At 40.3% G+C, this 23,359-nt stretch overlaps 2 protein-coding genes across 4 annotated transcripts in view; both read left to right on the top strand.

Annotated features, from left to right (window-relative positions):
* The first annotated feature begins 265 nt into the window (after nucleotides 1-265).
* ankrd39 (ankyrin repeat domain 39) lies at nucleotides 266-2,098 on the top strand. Of its 2 annotated transcripts, none has more exons than XM_082556178.1 (4): nucleotides 266-758; nucleotides 898-1,001; nucleotides 1,105-1,236; nucleotides 1,402-2,098. In XM_082556178.1, exons 1-4 carry the CDS (start codon nucleotides 668-670, stop codon nucleotides 1,546-1,548), a joined length of 474 nt encoding a protein of 157 aa, XP_082412304.1. In that variant the 5' UTR covers nucleotides 266-667; the 3' UTR covers nucleotides 1,549-2,098. The 2 variants fall into 2 exon arrangements, with proteins under 2 accessions (XP_082412304.1, XP_082412303.1); XM_082556177.1 differs by having other exon boundaries at nucleotides 268-758; nucleotides 1,105-1,308.
* Nucleotides 2,099-11,492: 9,394 nt separating this feature from the next.
* The window catches only part of fgfr1a (fibroblast growth factor receptor 1a), a 29,360-nt gene continuing 17,493 nt past the window's right edge, over nucleotides 11,493-23,359 (top strand). For both annotated transcript variants that reach the window (XM_082555134.1, XM_082555133.1), the window contains exons 1-3: nucleotides 11,493-11,815; nucleotides 11,930-12,140; nucleotides 15,982-16,162. In XM_082555134.1, the coding sequence (XP_082411260.1) occupies nucleotides 16,009-16,162 (154 nt within the window). In that variant the 5' untranslated portion in view covers nucleotides 11,493-11,815; nucleotides 11,930-12,140; nucleotides 15,982-16,008. The remainder of the gene's footprint in view (nucleotides 11,816-11,929; nucleotides 12,141-15,981; nucleotides 16,163-23,359) is intronic.

Below are 23,359 nucleotides of genomic sequence, written 5' to 3'. Positions count from 1 at the left end.
TTGAGTCAACTGTATTAATTTATTGGATCTGTGCTGTTGTCAAGCATTAAATAGAGCTGATGGTGTGATATGTATAAGTTTCAAACAGCATACGTAATTTTTGATGCTTATAAAATGATAGTGCAAGCGTGAGCAGTTGCAGTCGCTGTAGAAGTGCATCACTGATAATAATTATGTCACCGCAGGTCAAAGTTAACCGCGGCCGCTAATTTGCCTAAACAAATCCATTAATGTAACGCTACCAAATCTGAGAGCATCTGAAGGGGCCTGTAAACAGCTCTGTAATTGGCTGAGAGGCTTCTACGTAAGCACGTTTCGTGCGTAAGTTATTTGTAGCGCTAGCGTTTAGCCATCCTGAAGGTTTTCGTTTCGTGTGAAGAAAAGCGCCACTCATTCGCATCGCATCAGCCTTTATCTTATTTCAAATGTAACATCTCAACTTGTCATCGGGCCAAACATTCATTGGTTCACTAACAGCATTTTTGCGGCTTGTTTGTTGCGACGTAGTCCTGTTGGTGGTGGTAATGCGCCACAGAGCAGCCCAACAATAGCAGTAGAAGAAGAACAGTGTTACTGTCAACAGAGTAATCTTTGACAGCATTTCTGTAACTATAAACTTGCGTTCACCTTCAGGTTTGAATGTTTTCATTTATCGCGTTTTTAAGAAATGTCTGACAGACAGCATTGTTTGTGCTGCTCTCATCCCGTCTCCTCTGCTGGTGTTTACCAGACGCTGTACGAAATGGATTTTGAACGAGGTTTGCATTCACCTTTCAGGCATGTGGTGACTGAGTTAAACCGCACTGCTATCAAATATGTAGACTAGGCCAAGCAATACTATTTTGTTCTGATTTGAAAGATGTGCCAGTGAAGTAGGGTGCTGTGCGTCCTGTGCAGGTATCTGGTCTGCTGCAATGAATGGAGACTTGGAGCGGGTAAAGTACTTAGTGCAGAAGGGGACAGACCCTAATTTGAGAGACTCAGCTGGATACACCGCTCTGGTCAGTTTACAGAAGACACGTTTGGCTGCACAGCATGAGCTCATGTACCTAATGTACCCATGTACCTAAACTTGTAATTTACTAATGCTGTTTTCCTTTTTAGCACTATGGAAGCCGCAGTGGTCATCTCTGTGTGTGCAAGTTTCTTCTTGAGAACGGTGCCTGTGCGTCTCCGCAGACGCCAGGCGGGGCCACGCCGCTCCATCGATCATCTTACTGTGGTCATCTGAATGTGGTAAGACTCCTTCTGCAACACAGAGCAGATCCAGCACTCTGTGATGATGATGGCATGTCCCCTTTACACAAGGTACAGAATTTCCAGCAATAACACAGCCATTCTGCTGAGATATAATCATTTAACTTGTGTCTGCATCTTTTACTCTCTTACATGGTTGAGCAGGCTGCAGAAGGGGGCCACGAAGAGGTCTGTCAGCTCCTTGTTGAGCACTGCCCAGCACTCCGCAGCCAGATGAACAAGAGGCTCCAGCTACCCTACCAGCTGGCACAGCAGGGAGACCTGCAGGAGCTCTTAAAACCCCCCTGTTGATGGCAGATGCACTGAACCTGAGGCATGCTGTGTTACTAAGATCACACGAATGATCTCCCACATTTTCCTTAGCAAGCATCAGCATTCATGTTTGGAAGAGAAAGTTACAGCTGTTGATGAGAACTGAGACATGGTGAGGAAATGGATTCGGAAGTGGGAAGAATCAATCGAACACGCCCACCTTTTGAGCTGAAGTGCTCTTGGTGGCTTAATGTTAAGATAACTGGTGGTGCATTATAAGCTTTGATGTGTATTTGTGGAATTAAGTTTGTATCCAGACTCCTACGTTTGGTACAAGACCCAAAACAGTCACACAACTTAGCAACAGCAAGACAAGGACAACATGCCAGTGCAGAGTACAGAGATCATTTGAAAGGTGCAATGATATCACAGAACTTGAACACGGAGTGCAGCTTTTAAAAGCTCACAGAGGAAACCCCTTGTGAGTGTTACACAATAGTACGAGTCACCTGTTACAGTCACAATATCAGTTTTTATAATTGGCTCTGTTGAGCATATGGCATGTGTTTCTATTAAAACTGTACGCCAACTTCTCGCCTGTTTTTGGGTCGCTTTTATCTAAAAGTGATCCTTGTTGAACTTTTAAACTCTTAACAGTAGGGGGAGCTGTTGTCCTAAAAGGGCTGGACACTTTCCCTGGGACACCATCTGAATTAGATGGCAACAAGCACAAAGTGACCTCATTCAATCCTCCCAGCACATTGCTGGAGAACTAAACAGCGTAACTGTGAGAAAGAGGGAAATCTGTTACAGCTGATAGCAAGACATCACAGAAGGACTCTAGTGTCCAGGCAGTTTATGTTTATGCAGCTGTACTGCTGATATATTAGTGAACTAATGCCAACAGGTTTTTTTCTGGTTTCTGGTCATTTAAAAAACAAAACATGGGCCAGCTTAAAAAGGGTAAATGGACTGGTACGTATGTCACACTTTTTTACCCAAACTGTGCCTTCAGAGTGTTGTTCACAACAAGCCACATTCACCCATTCCTACAGCACTTTATTCTGTGTATTTAAGTGCTTTCTAACTATAAGGCTCACAATGGATGGCAATTTGGGTTTCGGTATGTTTCCAGGGATAATTTAACACATGAGCTGGAGGTGCTGGGACTCGAACCACAGAACCAATTGGCCGACTTGACCTCCTGAGCCACAGTGGGATGTTCGTTGTTTCTACTTTACTAGTTTTACGACTGTATTTGAGGAAGCTTGTGGAACCTTCTGCTTCTGGTGCAAAGCATTAACACTTTTCTGCACCGAGATGTTGTTAGTTGTGAGTCTCAGGATTTCAGAATTAAGTTAAACCATATGAGTGTCTCACATTCTTAACGGTCTGCTGATTTTTAGCATGTAACTTTTAACAAAAAAATAGCAATTATTAGCTGTTTTTGTTTGTTTTGTACTGAGATTACTTGTTCATTTTTAAGTAATCAGACACAGGTCACATGACTGAAGGAGGCCCGGAGGTGAAAAACCTATGGAAGTATTTCCTTATACTGAAACAGATGGAAATACTTGTGTGACCATTATCTCACATACTTACTTATTCAAAGCATGTACAATAAGTAACACATGCACATAGGAGAGATACATTTTCCTCTCAGCCTCCTACAGATGTGTGGGTATTAGTGCGGTCTGCACAGATACAAACCCATGACAGAAACCTCTCTCTGCAGTCTGAGGAACTTTCATTGGGTCCGCTGGTGGGTGGTGTTTCCAAACTACCTTCAAACCACATCCATGCCGTGACTGGAGGGGTGCCAGGCCACATCTGGAGCTGATTGCAGCTGACGCCACACAGCACAGGGAGATAGGGTGTTGAGGGGTAGATGGGGTAGGATTGGGGGTATTTTAACTCCGAGAGCTAAGCCAAGAGAGCTGTTTATGCTCAGTGACAAGTTCCTCCTTGCACACAGCTGAGGAACTGTATCTGGGATAACCCGCTTTGATTGCCACATGTCTATAATAGCAGGGTGGTTGGCTCGCCTTTTTTCCCCCCTTTTTTCTTTCTTGTCTGAATGGCATTATGGAGGGGAAAAAAGCACATTCTGCTCTTTGAGTTGAACCAGTAATTTTGACTGGCACACAGACTGTCGGACCCACCCACAGCACCCTGTGATTGCTCCCCTGCCAGGCTGTATGGAACACAATCAGAGTTGATGGTGATGCAGATTTGGTAGCAGTGAGTGAGCTAATGAAAACCCTCTGTGTCACTTGATAAAACTGGAGGAAACCTTAAGGGCCTTGGTCTTTAATTTTTCATGACCTGGTTTGAGTTTGAGAGTTGTTTATGTGAGAAAAAATCTGGCCTGCATGAGTGAAAATCAAATGCTTGGTCAAGAAAGACCCATTTTTTGCCACACACTTTAAAAATCTCTTTGAAGCATCTGTGCTGCTTCATTTTTCTCAGATTTTTTATGTTAAAGCAAAGGAAGAATGCAGCATGATTTTAACGGCTGTTTTCTGAGAGGCTTCGCATAGTGTGAGGACTTGGGAAGGACTCCACAAGATGAGGAATTTGGACTGCAGCTCTGTTTAGCGAGATTTATTTGGAAAGCAATGAAACTTCCTGGCTCTGGAACCCACTTCCACCATAATGAGCCCAAGTTAAACCAGGACTGGATGTTATTTTCCTCAGAAATAGAAGGTGGTCTGTGTGAAGGATTTAAAGTTGGTGTTGGGAACTTTTTAGTCTAAGTATTGAGAGCAAATACTCCTCTGTGTATTTTTCTACAGATTGAGAATAATGTTAAAGCTGTAAAAAGTAGTGGTTTCAGTGGTTATATAAATATTATTTTTAATGTTTTTATTTAGATTTCTGTTTTCACAGATAAAAAAGGTCATCTAGTCCTTATCTTTCCTGTGTTCAGCTGAACAAAAATAATGCTATTCTCTTGCCTCGCAGCTGCCCTGGCAGAGCCGGACCTGTCTGAGCTATCCCAAAGTAATCAGGTAAATGGCTGGCAGATGGGCACACATTAGGAGGTGCAGTACCAGAGTCTGGCATGGAAGACAGCTCCATGTTATCTGTTGTGTGTCGCGGAGGTAGGCGTGTGGATGTTGGTTCAGGGGGCGTGTGTAATCAAATATATGGGAGCTGTTCCTCTGAGATGCTGCATAATCCAATTTAGGTCCACTCCCACTTCAAAGAAGCATGTTGTCTGCTGGTTGATGTGATGTTGCAGATCCTACGCTTTCACTTTCCAGGTCAGCGGGTGATCAGATCCATGAGTCCAGAGGCTGCAGCTTAGCTCTTCCAGGCAGTCAGCTCAGTGACCATGGGAAATGTCAGGGTTATCAGGTGATCACCATGTGACACATGCTTGCTAGCTTTTTATTTCTATCTGCAGGCCAGGTTTTTTCAACCACATCATAGATCAGATAGTCATTTTAACATAGGACATGTTAGCAGTGTTTTGGACTAAAATGGAGCTCTCACATCTGGACAATGTCAAAACTTCCTTGAGTAATTGTGTGCAGTGAACTGTGATTTTTGTGTTATTGTCTGATTTTTTTTCTTCTTTTTTATTCCCGGATGTTTTTTCTTTTGACTCTGGGATGGATGGTTAAATTTCTTTTTATTGATTATGGAGATGTAATCTTCTCAAAAGCATGGCCAGTGAAACAACCCTTAAGCTGTTTCCATATGAGTCAGAGGACAATTAATGAAGCTTGTTGGATCATATATCAAGGTTCTATCATAGCAGACTGTTTTGGGAAACCATATTGTAGTATATCACCTGCCAAATCTACAAATGAGCTCTGTGAATATGCGGTATATGATTTTTTTCCCTTTCCAGCATGTTCTTCATTTGCACATGTTGGCTTGCTGTTGGCTCAGTGGAGGTCTATTTTCCATTATTTTTTTTCAGTTATGTTCAGTTTTATTTTTATAGTGCCAAATCACAACGACAGTCACTTCAAGGTGCTTTATATTGTAAAGCTTTGAGTAAGCATTTGGCAACAGTGGGAAGGAAAAACTCCCTTTTAACAGGAAGAGACTTCTGGCAGAACCAGACTTATGGTGTAAGTCATCTGCTGAGACCAGTTGGAGGTGAGGTGAGGGAGACGGGACAGAAGGAACACTGTCAAAAAAGAGACAGAGTTTCAAAGCTCATTAAACTATTTAAGTTTTAAGCCTAATCTTAAAAATAGAGGGTGTCTGTCTCCCAAATCCAAACTGGGCACAGAAGAGGGGCCTGAAAGTTGAAGGCTGCCTCCCATTCTACTTTTAAATATCTTAGGAAGAACGAGTAAGCATGCAGTCATAGAGCAAAGTGCTCTTATGGGGTGATATGGTACGATGAGGTCTTTAACATAAGACAAGGCCTGATTATTCAAGACCTTGAATGTGAAAAGAAAGATTTTAAAATTGATTATGGATTTACCAGGGAGCCAATGAAGAGAAGCAAATACAGGAGAAAAATGCTCTCTGTGTCAAGTCCCTGTCAGTACTCTCGTTGCAGCATTTTGGGTCAACTGAAGGCTTTTCAGGGAGTTTTTAAGACATCCTGGTAATAACGAATTGTAGTAGTCCAGCCTAGAAGTAATAAATGCATAATGTAGTTTTTCAATATCACTTTGAGACAGAATGTTTCTTATTTTAGAGATACTGAGTCAATGCAATAAGACATAGTTGTATAATATGTACACTGTAAAATAAATCCTGATCCAAAATGACTCCAATATTCCTCACGGTGTTACAGGAGGCCAAGGTAATGCCCTCCACTGGTTAGAAACCATGTTTCTAAGGTTTTTAGGGGCAAGTAGAACAACCTCAATTTTACCTGAATTTAGAAGCAGGAAACTAGTGGTTATCTATGTGTTTTAAGACATTGCTGTAGTTGAAATAATTGGTTTGTGTCACAGTGGAATGGCATATGGCATGGCCTTCTGATGCTGTTGATTATCTCCTTCTTGGTTCATTGTGTTGCTCAGAGATGCTCTTCTGCATACCTTGGTTGCAATGAGTGGTTGATTGATTTACTGTTGTTTTCCTATCAGCTCAAAGCACTCTGCTCCTTTGACTTCTGGCATCAGCAAGGCAGTTTCATCTTGGGAACTGCCACTCACGGGATATTTTCTGTTTTGGACCATTCTATGTAAACCCTAGAGATAGTTGAGTGTAAAAATCCTGGTAAATCAGCAGTTTCTGAAATACTCAGCCCAACCTGTCTGGCACCAGCAGCCATAGCACACTCAAAATCACTTAAAAAAATTATTATAATTTCTTTAAGTAAATTTCCATGGAAATTATGTTTACTATCCTTTCAAATGAGGAACTTTATTCATAATTAAGCAGCATTGCTAATTATAGAAGCCCTTAGAGGACTTAATTAAAATTATAATGAGATCTGAAAAAAATGACAAGGTTAACTCTACAATAGAGCTACAGTTTCCCACATATGTTGTGGATTAACCTTTCAGTTTTCAAGTTTACATTATTATTTTAATTAAGTTCCTTGTAAACCCTATTTTTATGTAAATCAGTTCAGAACAGAAGAGCAGAGGCAAATGGTTGTGTTTAGTGGGGATCATCAGTCACAGCTAAAGCAATGGAACTGGCACATCATTTATTAAGCACCTCTCTACAATACCAAACAGCAAAAAAAGGAGTCCCAGTGGTGGTGACAACACTTCCTTTCAGTGTGAATGACCAGGGAACGCAACACCGAGCTGCACGTGTAATTGAACAAGATGGTTACGCTGATGAACTAAGACTCACAGAGGCACGCCGTTCCTCTGTCAGCAGGTGCCCTCCACACACTAACCCATTCATATGTGCATTCCTGTCTCTCTGCTCGCAGCCCAGCAGGTTCCTCCTGGCCACTCAGGACAGGGGCTGACACACACAAAGGGTCTTCAATCTGCCTCAGACAACAGCCAACATAAAGGCCCGGAAAGCCACAACAGCATTATGTCAAAGAGCTGGCTGGGGGTGGTGAGTATGAGCTTGGGGGGCCCTGTGTAGAACAGGGGCAATGCTGACGGATGGATGAGGGCTGGACACAAGGCGCTGTAGTGGAAGGCCCGGCTGAGGTTTTTGTGCATAAAGGAGGATATTTGTACTCGCCCGGTAACAATGGAATGCAAACACAAAAAGCGAGGACAATAAAGCCCCACTTTGGGGGCGATGAAGAAGCTGCTAGGCAAATCATCATGCAAAGCACTGATATTATTCACTCGGAGGATTGCATGACTCTGTGTTTGTCCACATGCTGATGTGCGGCTTAGCCTGCCTTCAGTTTGCTTTTGCATAGGGTATTCCCGGCTTTAACAGTGTCCGGAACATTTCCTTACGCTGAAAAGAATTGAGGAGTGATCAGAAATGCCCCACCTCATCTCGGAACAAACTGTGTTTGGTCTGAGCTTTTGTCAGCTGCATCTAGGATCAACTGACTTCAAAACACACACAGTCCTGGCCCTACCTCAGATAATAACTAATTTACATTATCTCCTCCTTTGTGCTTGTGAGAATTTCCTCATAGATTAAAAAAAACTGAGATGTGTAAATCTTAATAAAAAAATAAAAAACCCATCATAAAGGATATGTCGTCATTTTATGGCATGTGTGTGTTTAATCTGGATGGTGAGCTCGCCTATATTTATTGGGCTACTGTGGCATGTACACAACACTGAGACTCGTTAATGATTAACGAGGCTTCTTTCAAATCAGCCCCACGTAAGAGTTCTGCTTTCATTCTTTTATGTGGTGCAGGGAGGTATATAGACAGAAAGCCTCTCCTACAGTGCTGTAAACAATCAAACACCATCTTTTATTAGTTTCTAGTTCTATTTCCATTTTTGTCTCCTCCAAACCACCTCAGCTCACCCTGGGCTCGGCGTTTTCAACTCCTCTCCTCTAGTGAGTGGAAAAGAATAAAAGCAACCAAATGCATAAATGCTCACCATATGCTATGAATTCTGCCGAGGCCGTCCTGTCCCGTGTTAAACTTATTTTTCTTTAAATCACTCACAGCCTTGTGTACATCTCAGGGGAATTCTTTATCAGCGACACAAAAACCAATGCCTATAAACTATCTGCTTCCAGACTGCTGTTGCATCAAAGATCTTCTGGCTCGTGTTTTGATGCTGAAATCCTAAGATGTGGTCTGATGGCAGCACGTGCATGTCTAACTCTCACTATTAGTTACTCTCATAAACATGCTCGGTGTTTCTCTGGTATGTAATGCAGTCGTCAGACTTACGCTCCATCTGTTTTATAGTTAGCAGATCTCTTTGAAGTCGGAAGCTAATTTGAGCTCAAAGTGCATTTGTCAAAAGAATTTTAAAAAAGTTTAGAAATAATAAAAGTAAGAGTGTCTGCTGGTAATATGAAGCTGCTGTGTCTCTTTTGATATTAAAGTCAGTCACTGTTACTTAAAGGAACAGTTGCTTTCATGAGAAGATGGAAACAACTCTGATGCCCGTATAGCTACAACCTAGCAGGTACACTCCTAAAGATCTCGTTTTTCCTTTGTATAAATTACCAAGGTGTGAAAATATTTGATTACTGATTGTTTTGATTATTCCAAACACATTAAGTCTGCTAAATGGCCTCCAGTCCCCTGATTGATGCCACTTATCAAACTCAACCCAGTTTGTTATGGAGACAGGCTGCATTCAAATGTTGCACATGTGGATTAAAGCTCCTGCGATCCTCCACACAGACTGTGATGTGTGACATCAAAAGACAGTTCATGAAAACGGAACATTTCAAACTAATCTTTTCACAAGTGACAAACATTGGGTTAACACCAACAATGAGGTGTACTGTCTGGATATTGGATTGAGATCTGGTGACTGTGGAGGCCATTTGAGTACACTGAACTCATTTTCATGTTTAAGACACAGGTTTGAGATAATCAAAGTTTTGTGACATAGTGTTGCTGGAAGCAGAAGATGGGTACACATCTTATTTGCACTTAATTCTGACCCTACCATCCAAATGTTGCAGCAGAAATAGAGATTCATCAGACCTGGAAATGTTTTCCAATCTTTTGTTGCCTCATTGTGGTGAGCCTGTATGAACTGTAGCCTCAGTTTCCACCTGGTGCGCTATTTTGCTGCTGTAGTCTATCTGATTCACTTTACATGTCTGTAGTTGTGATCTCTTCTTGCACCTTCTGTCCTTCACCTAAAATTTGAACTGTAATAACAGACTCAAGAAAGAAAGCCTACATCCTTTAAAACCATGCCAAGATCCTCCTCAGTGTTACAATCAGTCCAACGGCTATAAGATAATGTTTGCTTTAACTCCAGAGCATAGGTAGTAAAATAGCAGAGAAGCAGAAGTACAGAGCCTTTGTATGAGGTGGGGTTTTTTTTGTTTGTTTTTTAGCACTGAAATTGAAAAACAGATCTTAGGTCTCAAAGAAAAGATTAATTATAAAGTCATTAATTTCTTTTTAAAATGCCCTTAAACTGAAACAAGAATAACATTGCATGTAAGAGGCTAGCACATGTTGAAACACAAATCTGTTTCTTTGTCATCCCATTCTTTAATCTAGCTACGAAGCTGGGCTTCATGTGTCTCAGCAGCTTTAGTCGTCAATCATTTGTCAATTGTGATGTGAAATCAAAGACCACATGAGCTCTTTGGATATGAACTATGTGTTTGATCGGGGAGAACAAACTTTGCGTTTGTGCTGAGTTAGCAGACACATTTGAAATTCTGATGCTCTTTGAAATTCTGCCAAAGCATATGATCCCAGCACAATAAAGCTATTTTATAGTTTCCCCGAACAGGAAGTTGATGAAAGTGCTTGTTTTCTCTTGCTGAATTAGTATTCATGCTTGTTGTGTGAAATCCTGCAAGTTCTCTGTTCAAGAGCTCATGCTAAAGCCCACATTCAGCCAGCGAAAAACCGAGTAACCTTTCCCATTCCACCTCTACAATACAACTTGTGCTGGTGTGGTGTCACCACAGATTTTGTTATGCTTTTCAAGTACATTTAATTTTAAGGTGTACACCAAGTGCTCAGCCTTTTACACTGTTAATGTCACATGGGAAGCGTAGTGCTAAAGTACAGTCAGTGTACAATCAATGCAAAGTCTCTCGTGGCTGTCAACCGGGCGTTTTTCATACATATTTCTAATAATATTTAATGTTTGTCATGTATTATTATATTGTTGGAATTACCTCTTTATTTTATTTAATCAATTGAGGTACTTAAACTGCAACACAGAAGTACTGTAGACGGTGTATCGCTTGTGTCTTGTCTCCAGCTGTGCAATGCAAAGAGCGCAGTATGAGAGTTGGTGCTGCTGTGGAAGGGAATCGACCAGACCTAATTGTCCTGCATCAAGATGAAAAGTAACTACCGGAATTCCGTCTATTTGACTTTCAAAATTAAAGTTGAATGACGTTTTTGGGAGGCTTTTTAATGCGCAGAAACCTAGCATAAACGTTGAACGAAGATATGTAGAGAATATAAGCTGAACATGTCATGTGAAAAAAGTGAATGATTCAATAAAATCCACAATTTTTCCAGGTGAAGACAAGGTGCGCCCCCCCCCCCCCCCACACACACACACACAAATGCATTGAAGCTCAGCTAAAAGTCTAGGTATAAGCGTAGTCAAAGCTATGCATAGTACCTGCCCTGAACATAACAACGTGACGTTTGCTCCCCGCTGTTGCTGCACTAGCACCCCGCTCCCAACTCCTCTTTTTATCATTTCTAAGAGGTCTCAAAGGGGGTCTCACTTATTAGTCGACCTTCCTGGGTAATAACCAGCAGTAATAACGATCCCTGTTTAGTGTAGTCCAGTAAATGTACCCAGCACATCTTTTTGATACCAGTACCAAGCAACCGCATCTACTTTATGTGAAACGTTGCCGCTTTGGGCTTTTAGTTTCTCAACAGCAGACCGGAAGTTCTTAGTGTACTGTGTGCAGTTTTGACAATGTTCCGGAGGATACGCATATTCTCTGATTTAAGGGGGGAGGTGTGGAACTGCTCGGACTCTCGTTGTTTAGCCGTACCTCTCCGCCGGGAACGGTCGAAATACTTTCTAGGATTGATTTAAGCGCCGTTCTTTTGTATAAAAATAAATATATGTATAAGACTGGAGGATATTTCGTGTTCGGATATTGTGTTAGAGCGAGTTGAACAACTTTAGGACAGTTTTCTGAAGTGGGGAGACTGAATTTCATCGCAAGCGAAGCCTTTTGGGATAAAGGGACTGCTGGAAACTGCTGCATAGCCTGCGCTCTCGTAGTTTCTTCGGACGTGTTTACCCAGGTAAGAAAGGGAGAAAAGACGTTAGAAGTTAAAACGTCACAATTTAACACCATTTAAGAAGTTTTTCCGCTCAATTGATTATCTTTCTCTCTCTCTTTCTTCTTTTTTTTTTAGTTGAACTTTTTTCCCCTTCTGTCGGAAAGTTTGTTTAAAAGAAGAAGAAGGGCGCAAAATATGCGCAAACCTGTTAGCTAAACGTCGAGCTTCGTTAGTGGGATAAGTCTGGATAAACAGTTTTCGGGGAGGTTTTCCTCCATCCAATCTCAGCTCATGAGTCTTCCTTATCTCACCGAGGCTGGCTGTTTCACGGCTCCCCGCCAGTAAGGTGAGCTGGTCGTTTTATTCCTTCACTCCTTGATTTAGCTTCATTTTACTACTTGTTTACGTGCTAAAAGGGGGCTTAGCTGTTGTTTGCTATTGCGCTGTTTTAACGTTATTGGAGGACCCTGAGTGGAAGTTAATTAAAGAACTGGGCAAGCAGACATTTAACCACATGTTACACTTGAGTAAATGGTCTTTGGGCAATAATTTAGTGTTTTGTGTTTTGTTTTTTGTAGGCATGTTTCTCTTTGGTTTTCATGGGGTGCGACACCCACAAAATCTCCAACCATGCTTTAAAATGTGAGAGTACAAGCGTTAAAAGAGCCAAAACGTTGCCTAGAGGCCTGCTAAAACTGGTTTGGGTTTCTGTCTACAGCCACAGCAGGCGCCTTTAATCACATTAGATAAGTTTCTTGGATAAATTCTAACTACATCAAGGAGAACCCTTAAAAAAACAACAACAGCAAATGCTCAAACTACATGTGATGCTATTATTCCTATTTAACGCGTCGAGTTTGGTTTAGCGGATACATCATAACACTTCAGTGTAATCTCCAACATTTGTTTGTTTCTTTCCTTTATTGAAAAAAGGTGTGACTTATTTAGAAATGTTGTTTGATTACTTTTTATTGTTTTATTTCATTTTTTTAAATTTTAAGGTTTTGCCCGTCATTACTTTTTCTGTCATGAAGGCTGGATCTGAAGGGGCCAATTAGATGCAGCGTGGTGCTCGAAATGTTATAAAAGCAGAGGGAGAAGATGGATGGTTTAGTCCACAGGGACTTCACCAGGGTGGAAAAGTTTTTTTTTGTTTTTTTTTTTTCCAGAGCCCTTTAATTTACTAGGCTGCTGCTCTCCCTGGCAGAATTATTGTCACCTGAGCTGTATGTTTGTATTTGCCATAAATAAATTTGGTTGAGGGATTGCAGTGTTTACCTTGAAACATTTTTTTTAAACAGTGACTTGCTCAACATCTTGTGTGGAATCTGTTGTACTCATGCTGCCATGGTTAGGAGTTTTGTTTCTTAAAATGTGTGTATGTGGAGGGGGTGGCAGAGAAGATAAACAGTCACACATACTGAGCAGCCCTGAGAAGCAGTTTGGGTTAAAGTGTTAACCAAATGGCAGTGTCAGATTCAAATGGTCTTTACTTTTGACTGTAATCTCGTGACACCTGATCTCTCGCCATGGTGGAGAACCTGTGAGTCAGATTGCATGGCTGCACAGAAAATGACGACGACGACGACGACGACGACGACAACAACAACAACAACAACAACAGCAAAAAAAGGCAGTCTGTGTTTTTGTGAAAACGGTAGCTTTAGGGTAATGGTCTGATGCTCGTCTTCCCCTGAATTTGCGACCATGTGCAGACTGGCCTGCTGCTGACTGGAAGTGCACACTAAACTGGAAGGGGGGCTACAGAATTTGGGAGCTGAGGAATTTTCTGCATGGATGGACAGTGAAATGTAATTATGGTGTGGGTCATGTTTTTAGGTTTGCCTGAAACCTTTGTCTTAATATAATGAGAAAAGCTGTCTCGTGTGTGTTTTTAATTTGTTTAGTGTAAGTTCTCTCTGCGCTGCCAGTGTTCAGGGAAATGCTTTTATCTTTTAAGAGTGGATAAATCAGTTGGTGAACAAACATTTGGATATGTGCCTTTTCTGTAATGCCAGTTCTCTGGCTGTATTTATTTCCCAAGCAGTCCTTGTTTACAAGCTAAATGTCTTTCTGCACTCCTTTTGAATTTTGGCCTCAAAAGGTATAAAAACTGGTTATTGAATTAAAAGGACCTATGTAAAACCAAATTATTAGACAAGTACTGGTCTTTGCGTGTCAGTTAAATGCTGCTACTACCAAAGAGTGGAGATTTGCATTTCAATCTTGATGTAAGATTTTAAAAAGATGTTTATACACTTTCATCCACCCCAACTATTAGGCGAGTTTTAGTTGCAACAGTACAGGACTTTAGTGTTTGAGAGTTAGTTATTTGATAGGTGTTTTCTTCATTTAGCCCATTGTGCCATCATTAAGACGGAGTTCTTCATTTTTATTTATTAAATGGGGGAATAATTGACATGAATACACTCAATGTGTTCAAATCAACTTTATTTTTACCTGGAAATGATAATTTCTTCATTTTCAAATGTAAATGACATGGGCTGCTTTTTTCTTTTTTTTTTCTTTGTAGACAAATGTCATGTTTTTCATTCTAGTGTGCACTCTAATATGTAACTAGCTCTTTTAAAATATTCACATACCAGATACAAAGTTTATTATTTGTGCTATTTATAAAATATAGTACCAGATGAATTGAAAAAGCACAAAATTGATGGATGAAATTTTTCAAAGGAGGAAAAAAAATGAGGTGGCATATTTTCCTATTGAGTAATAAACTGAAAATGGTGACTTTGAGTCATTATTGTCAGGCTGCCAGTGTGTGGTTCAGTCTCAAATCGCAAGTTCAAGACCAGCATGCCTTCGGTGTGCGTAGTAAGACCGTGCATGTCTGACTAGTGCTCCCAAGGGCACGGACTATGACAAAGTGTCCTGTCACACTTTGAAAAAGCGATTTCCTCCTCCTTCCAAATATTGTCGTAGTGACGAGGGGGCTGGGGAACATGGTCGGCTGCTTGTTGCGGTTCCTTCTGTCCGGCAGCAGAAGCATTTTCTTGGAGGCATCCCAAACACTGACTCACAGCTTGGAGTAGAGATGACCAAGCTTCTTTATCCCTCTTGGACCCCCCCCCTGACCCAGCTCAGCTGCTGGAACACTAGGCCATTCTTGGAAAGTGAAATTGAATTGGTTTTAGGAGAACACAATGACTGCTTCAGTCAGGGAACACTCATACAAGTGATTACCCCTTAAAGAAAATCACAGCTGCTTCTGTGCTGGACTTTGTGAAAATATTAACCAAGCTTCTTTTTCTCTTTTTTCATCTCTTTGTGTTTTTACAGAACGATTGGTTTTTAAAGTTGGCAAAGTCTGTCATCCAAGTCTTGTCTTTGACACTTATTAGCAGGTTATGCGAGCAAATTGCTGTAGCGGGTGTCATTCCGGGTTTGGGAAATAAAACCAACTGTTGGGTGAACTGTTTCCCTCTCTGGAAATGATGGCCTGACAGTCTTTCTCAATAAGGGTGTCACATAACAGGCTGTAGTATGTTGGATCTTTTTTTTTTTTTTTTTTCCTTCTCCCTGTTGTCTTTAACAAATTCTGTGAAGCTGATTATGAGCAAGTGTTAATCTGTGTGGCCAGATGCTGCAGAGGCAATGATTTAAGCAGATGTGCATAAAGGGGGTACAATACAAGCACCTAAAATGACAAACCTTGCTATGGTGTTGTCGGGGTGCAATGACAATCTTTAAGATTTCAAGACTTAAATTGCTACTTCGAATTGAAAACATCAAAGGCATTACATTCCTGTGAACTGAGCATGACACATCCAACATTTAAGTTATCAGTGGGAGTCTGGAGCACTGCAGTTTCTTATCATGGTTTTCTGCAAGCAGGCCTAAATACTGAATTATCTACCTCAAACCTCTTAAACATACAGAATATTCTCTACTTTTTTTTTTTTTTTTTTTTCTTTGTGGTCATGGAAATTCCTTGTCAACAAACATTTAATGTGTTAGTTTATTTTGCTGTTCTCACATCAGGTTTTGCTAGTTCAGTTTAGCTTCCTGAATTGTTTTACACTGAAATATCTTGGACAATGAACTGATTTTGATACATTTAAAATAAATAAATATTATTACTGAGAACAAACTTGTGAAGAGTTAAAGCTTGATAATGTCATAAATTTATATATGTATTTAATTATTATTAATTTTATTTTTTTAAGCTGTGGACTGTGGATGCACTGCTGCTGATGTCCCAAACACCTGAATGGAGTTCCAGTCGCACAAAAGCCAACAGTCGTAGCTCCCTCAGCAGGATGCTGATGAGGCCAAGTATACTTCTGTTTCTGGCTTTATTTGCTCAAGTTTTAAGGACCCAGTGCCGGCCTGCCAGCACTGATGAAGGTAAGATGCCTTACTAAATTAAAGCTAGTCTTGGGTTTTCTGAAGTTCTGGGTGTAGTATTATTAAAGATTGTGTAACTGTTTGAACTTTATAAACTTATTAAGTGTGACTTTTCCTGACTCTTGGCTTGAGAAGCAGTTCATTGATAAGCCAAAGCTTTGTTCTTTGTACAGGAATGTAATCCTAACACACTCCAGACTTTTGTGAAGCCTGTCCTTTACAGCGTCAGTGCTCCCTCACCACCCCCGTTTGCCTGAGTTTGAGTTGTTTAATCGCTCTCTACTGCGTCATGTGTAATACAACTGTTTCTTACTAATTTATTACTAATGCCTTTTTCTGCCTATTCAAACCAGTTCCTTCAATGTTTTTAGAAGTGGATTCACAAAAAAAATTCTTACACACCACACTTAAAATGGCACACACAAAAACAATCTAAACTGGAAACTATTACCATGAGACTTTCTGTGAAGAATTTAGCCCAGTCTTGCGGTTACACAAGCTCTGTTCTGAAAAGGGGAAAGAGGCACTGAAATCAAATCCTTAAAAATGTGTTTCTTGGACACAGTCCAGCGGTGTAATAGCTGCCTCGACTTGTGGGTAAATGGGTTTGGATGTTTACACTCTGAAGTCGGAAGTAGAGAGCAGCAAAAGAATATGATAAAGCCTAGCATTATAATGGAAGTAATTACGCACAAGGGTCTCTTTGGGGTTTTAAGCCCTAAAATAAACCTGGTGTTTCTATGTTTAAGCTAGCAATGGGACAGTGAGGACTAAATGACTTCCATCTGTATTCCAAGGGCAGCTCTACTACCTAGCAGTCCTCCTTTGTAATGAAAAGGTATTTGTTGTCACTGAAAGAGGAGTTAACTGCCAGGGAACTATAAATTAGCCTGTTTTTGAAAAAAGATGCTATGCTACATGAAACCCTTAAGGATGGGCTTTTGGGGAGCATGTTTTTCTTCCAAGGTGAGCCATAAATTTCCACCAGGGTGTGGGGGGTTTGTCTTTCATTTACACTCCACCCATTCTTGATCACCAAATGGCCAGGTACTATCTATGCACCGCATTGCTTCTCCTCTTGCTCACCCACTGACTTTTGCTTGGGTTTGCCCCCCCCCCCCCGTTTCCCTGCTGGGTTAGGGATGGCTTCAGCTGTCGACGAACAATCACAGCAGAGGCATTTGGTTGCATTCCTTTTGTCTGGGGTGGAGAAACAAAATAGTTATATGGAAATGTTCTGTTTTTTTTTTTTTTTATTTGTTTTGTTTTTTTTAAATGTATGCTCCATTGTTTGTCTTATTGTGTTTTGCTGGGTGTTGTTCACATAAGAATAGAGTATTCCCTGAACAAACTAAGTTCCTTGAATTTCTCAGGAGGTCATGTGAAGGACTTAAACTTTCCTTCATTTTGAGCACTTGAAGCAACTTTTACTGTTTTGTTTATGTTTTTACACCATCTTTAAAATCATTTGGATCTTATGTTTGTTTAATTGCTCTCTTTCTGACAGTTCACTGTCTGGAAGTTATGTCTTTCTCTGTGGATTTGTTTGACTCCATCTTGTGCTGTCTGTCAGAGTAGAAAAGCACTGACTCTTTAGCTTTTATAAACCAGAGCTGCCACAGTCTTGAGTAAGACTCTTTTCAGACAGAAATGAAAGCCCAGAGGAGCAAAGCTCTGCTGACGCTAGAGTAAGACTAAAGACCAGTTTTCGTGTGAAGTCGCTTTGCATTCATATCAGACTTTTTAGGTATTCTGTTGAGACTGCTGTTCACACAGGAAGTTTAAGGCTACTTCCACACTTGGCACCATTTTCAGTTGAATGTGTATATTTTGTTTGTTAAATAAAGAGCACTTGTACTGTTTCAGAAATGATCTGGCTCCATACTAAGAAGCCTCAAAAAGATCACGTGGTTGTTCATGTACATGCCTCTTGCTCATATAGACAATAGTAGCATGGTCAAATGCTGGATTTAAACAGCACAACAGCCACTAGCATACACTAATCCTGCCAGGCTTTGCCATCCATGTGTCATTAACCAATTTAGGTTGGTTTAGAAACTTGCCAATTACAACTAACATCAATAAAGCTGTGTTGGAAAAAATTAAACCTGTACTAACATTTACAAAATGTTCTGACTAAAAGTATACCTTCATTCAGCTTTCTTCCATAGAGCACTGCTGTGTGTAATGCAGATAAATTTAGGATGGTGTGATTTACCGGGGAAAATAACTATGTAGGGCTGCTCAATTAATCGAATTTTAATCACGATTACGATCTGGGCTTTCAACGATCATTAGAAATGACTGAGCCGATTATTAGCCCCTCCCTCATTTATCCGCGACACCTTAAAGGCCGGTCCGTGAAAATATTGTCGGGCATAAACCGGTCCGTGGCGCAAAAAAGGTTGGAGACCGCTGATTAAGAGGACCCGAGGGAAGCTCGGAAAGCTAAGCAGAAGTTATTTGGAGAGGAGAGTGACTGCCGTTGGCTGAAAAGAGAGGTAAAAAAAAACTTCAGTGGTGTTGCACACTATTTTATATAATTTTTTAAAGTCATTGTTAACCCTTTAAAGCCGGTCAGAGCAGCACGCTCCGTTTTGTGTAACTATTTTTAAATCCCTGTAGAACCTGAACCGTGTAAGCTAGCGCAATAATTTGTTTTGCATATGAAACCAGAGTAGTTGTACTTACATCTTATGCCATCAGCTTGTCCTCGGCCACGGTTTCCTTCCACATAAAGCTTTGCAAATATTGCATAAAAAGTGCTTGCAGGAACAAAAACATAATATTCCAGAAACACGCTTTGCCGATCCGATCAGCTGTTTGTAGCACTTCCCACAGTGAAACAGACGTCAGCGCGAACTATCACATGTCTGCAATTTGCTGCCCGAAACCGGAAGTGACTCATTTTCACGGAAATGTAGTTTTTTACTTGTAGGCCTTAAAAACAAAAACCTATACTGGTCATGTTTGACTTTTCTGAATAGTTGCTGGGATGCTTAGAACTCGAATTGCACTGCTGGAAATAGTTTATTTTGATGCACATGCTGTTTTCTTTGCAAATTTGCATCATATGATTGGTTTTTTTTGTTTTTCCTGCAGTATATAAAAATTGGTGTATCTCCTCCAAAATAAAACTATGAAGACACTCAAAATAAATTTCCTGTTGTTGTAAACTATTTTTTGCAACTTTTTTGTATTTAAAGTTTTGAGGGATAAACCTCTTAAATTTCTCCAAGTAGAAATATATGTTAAAAAAACGATTTTCAATTGTTTTGTAGTTTATTGCACTTTTTTGCAATTAATGTAGTTACTATGGACTTAATGCATACATATTATTAAAATATGGGCTATAACAGTTGTATAGCAACTTGAAATGCTCCCACAAATGGCACTACAACATGTAAAAAAAAAAATAATAGAAGCTCTGGCGGACTTGGTTCTATGGTACGTCTTAAAGGGTTAAATATCGTCAAACAATCGAGATCTCAATTTCAGTGAAAATAATCATGATTATCATTTTTGCCATAATCGAGCAGCCCTATAACTATGTAACTAAATAACTGGACTTAAAATTGGCACCACTCAGTTTGTTTTATACAGTTGGATTTGGTAACTGGAATTTCAATGTAAAATGAGAAAAATGGATAAAAGCATGATCTTATTTCTATGTAAAGATGGTAACTGTTAAATAGCCCAGTCCAACTTACCCTAATAAACCTCACATAAGAAATGTTTGTGGCCTTCAATACTTGACTGAAGTGTAATAAAAAATTTTTCTATTCAGTATTGTATCTTGATCTGCTTGTTTGGGTTTTGTTTTTCTCTCTCCCAGTTGGGATTTAAAAAAACTTGAGCTTTCTTATTACATGAAGTTGGGGAAAATGCCAGGGCAGTTAAGTTCACATGCAGCATCTACTGGAAACCCTAAAAGTTGATTCTTTTCATCTGGACGTAGCATTTTCAGTGGATGAGTGACGAAACGTTTCTCCCACTGAAAATGCTACGTCCAGACAGTAATTTTGGGAATACTTGCCTGGATTAAGCATGCATCAAGACATCTACTGGAAATACTAGAATTATAGTTTAGGAGAGGGTACTGACTGTGTAGCACGCGCAGTGGCTGTCCACTCACTAGCAGTGAATTTTTCAGATTGTCAGCTGTGCTATAGATGGACATCACACACACTGGGGAGCTGGCAGGTTAAACAATGTCTGAGCTTAATGTCAGACATTACCTCTGTAGGGTAATGTCTGAGGAAAGCAGTGATTCTGTGAGATTGCTTTTGACCTGAGTAAATTCATAGTGTTTTTTGTTTGGTTTTGTTTTTCCTACCAAGAGGAATTTTTGCTTCCCCCAAAAAGGCTTCAGCCACCCCCATTTTCTGACACAAATTATTCGTTGAGAATATAAAATAAGCCAGTCATATCCTCTCCAGCAGTTTATCAAGCAAGTACTGAGCATATAAAACACTGACACAAATAAAAAATTTTTGACTTCTAGCAGTAAGTTCCCCCTCTCATCCACAGCTACTATATTTTAGCCACAAGATATGATATACTTGATAAGCTGCATTATTTTCTCAAGGCCTGAACTGTGAAGTTGGCGCCTGTGGAGTCTTTTATAATCCAACGTGAGGCAGTGCTGGAATTTCCCTGCGGTTTCAAAGGCAATCTCTTAATTGTAGTTTTCTTTCTGAGCTAAAACATTTGACTTCTTTGCTGATGTTTGGTGATAATGGTTTTGGATTAGATGCTAAAACAACAATGTCAGTCTTTTAGTCTCTTTTGCCTGCATGTACCCCCAATCCTGTTTTATCATGTAGAACTTGTGTAGTCTAGTTAATCAGTCAAGCATGAAAGGAAAATGAATAGATCTCTCCAATGGGGGGGGGAGAGAAAAGTTATGAAACCAGGGCTGAGTTGTTTTCTTTTTTCTTTTTTCTTTTTCTTTTTTTAAAGGAAAATGGTTAAATCCAAACCACTGATAAAAGACAGAACTGTGATATAGGAGAAAAGTAATACTCCTACAAATGGGGGAACACAGCCTCCTTGCGTTTACTGTACATGGACTAATCATGCTCACTTGTTTTGCATGGTCACCCCCCAAAAGGCCCCTTTTAGAGCTATGGAAAGCCCCGCAAAATCTTTCAACACCAATAGTAAAACACAGAACATAGCTAGGTTCTTTTGAGATCTTGGGTTTTTGTGTTTTTCTCCTTTAAAGACAATATGAGGCTAAATGTAGCTGAACTAATTTGAATGACACTGCACCAACTTTGCTTTGCACACAGTAACCCTTGTAGCCCCCCACCGTCAATCCATGCTGATTGCCAATGGTTCATTTAAGAATGAAGAGGTCCTCCACTGGAGTGCTTTAAGGAAGGACACTCACTCTTTGGGAGCTTGCTAATGGGCATTGTCCTATTCTTTTGCTTCCTGCCAGAGCTACTATTGTCTCTTATCAGTTCCCTCTCTACATCACCCACCCTTTCGCTCTGGTGTGGTCAAATCAGCAAAGGAAACTTACATAGCCATTTCTGTCTGCCACTGCAGAACCTCAACTAGTCTGACTTTCCTGCATTCAACCATCACTTCAGTGAGAGCAGGAAATCCCAGAAGTCATTCACGCGGCATATTGCTTCCTATGTTGTAGTCAGAGAAAGTTCCACAGACTGGCGCCAACTCGCCCCTTTTAGTTAGTTTTGCATGTTCGGGCTAGTGAGCTTTCCGCCCCTTGTTTAAACGCCTCTCACTATGTTCTTCTTGACCAGAATTCCTTTCATAATTTGTGTAATTAGGCTGATTTTAAATGATGTCAGTCAATTTTTCCAGTTGGGTAAAAGAACCCATGGATGTCTTTTCCAGGTGGGTTGCTTTCTGAAACTATGGCGCTTGATCCTTTTTAATCCAATCATAGTTGCAGGCAGATTAACTGAGATGAAACATCTGCAAATCCAGAGGTACTTACCTCTGCATGAAGAATTGAAACAATATTTTGTGATAGAAGTTCAGCTATGTGGCAGCAAGGCATTTACACAGGAAAATAATGTTGGCTCTGACTTTATTTTTAGAAAACGATTGGGTTCGTTTGCTAAAAACGCGTTTACATGATTAGTTTTGAGATGGTTGGCAAAGAAGCACACACTGTCCTGACCGTGCCCTACAATAAAACGAGTAAATTTTACAGCTTTATGGGTGTTTTACGATGTCTGCAGTCACATTAACAACTGGGATGTTGACAGTCTTATCAGTGGCATCTCCGTTTGGAGGGCAGGGACAGAAACGTCACTGTGCAGAAACATTGTGTCCATGTGCAAAGCTATAGCTGGTCACTATCACTGTGTCCATATCAAACAGTTTCCTCAGCTTTAATCTTTTATGCAACCTAAACATCAAAATCTGTCTGTTTACAACACTGAATATTTTTCAAACATCAAAGACAACTTTCTGCCTGTTTCTTGGTGCACGAGCATACACATAACGTTCATTTAAACTGACTGGGACACGGCATCTAGAGATGCTTTTCTTTTTCTCTCGCCATTTTAGATTTATAGAAGGTAAACAGCTGGTGCCAATAACCTGGATTATAAAATCTGTATTGCATCAGTACTGTAGTGTCCTAACATGTCATGTTTCTGGTCTGTAATCTGGCTTTATACTTTTTCAGAAAAATGTGATCAAATTTGTTTGTAAAACACAGGACTGTGGTTGAAAAGCAGAGGAGCACACTTAACATAGGTGCAGTGGACTCTTGGCAGAGTAATGCACTGTGTGATGTTGGGTCTCAGACAGGCATTAGATAATGACAGTGGTAAAGCGTAGCTGCACACATATTTGTGTTGGTTTTTATCAGGCAACCTCCCAATTATGAAATGATTATGTTAGCTGTGCCCTAATACATACTTGCTATGATGCAGTTTAAGATAAGGAGTGCTATTTGTCCATGTTCAGTTTTGTCACTATAGAGAGGAGTCTCTACAGATCAACCTCAAATCACTTAAGGCAGGGCTCCAGCACATGAAAACGTGCATAAACGTGCTTCTTTCCAATGTTGCAGTTGCTGAGTTTTCAGTAAGTTAGACATGTGACTTTCTTGTGTATAGATGGCTGAAAACAAGATGGTTTATAACCAGATGTTGTTTAGCTAATATTATGCAACACTTGCCAGCGGAAAAGTTCTGGAAATCCTCAAGT

This window comes from Aulonocara stuartgranti (assembly GCF_965226115.1).
Source record: "Aulonocara stuartgranti genome assembly, chromosome: 12".
NCBI lineage: Eukaryota > Metazoa > Chordata > Actinopteri > Cichliformes > Cichlidae > Aulonocara > Aulonocara stuartgranti.
The sequence above is the reverse complement of the archived record's forward strand: the minus strand, read 5'-3'. Positions and strand labels throughout refer to the sequence as shown.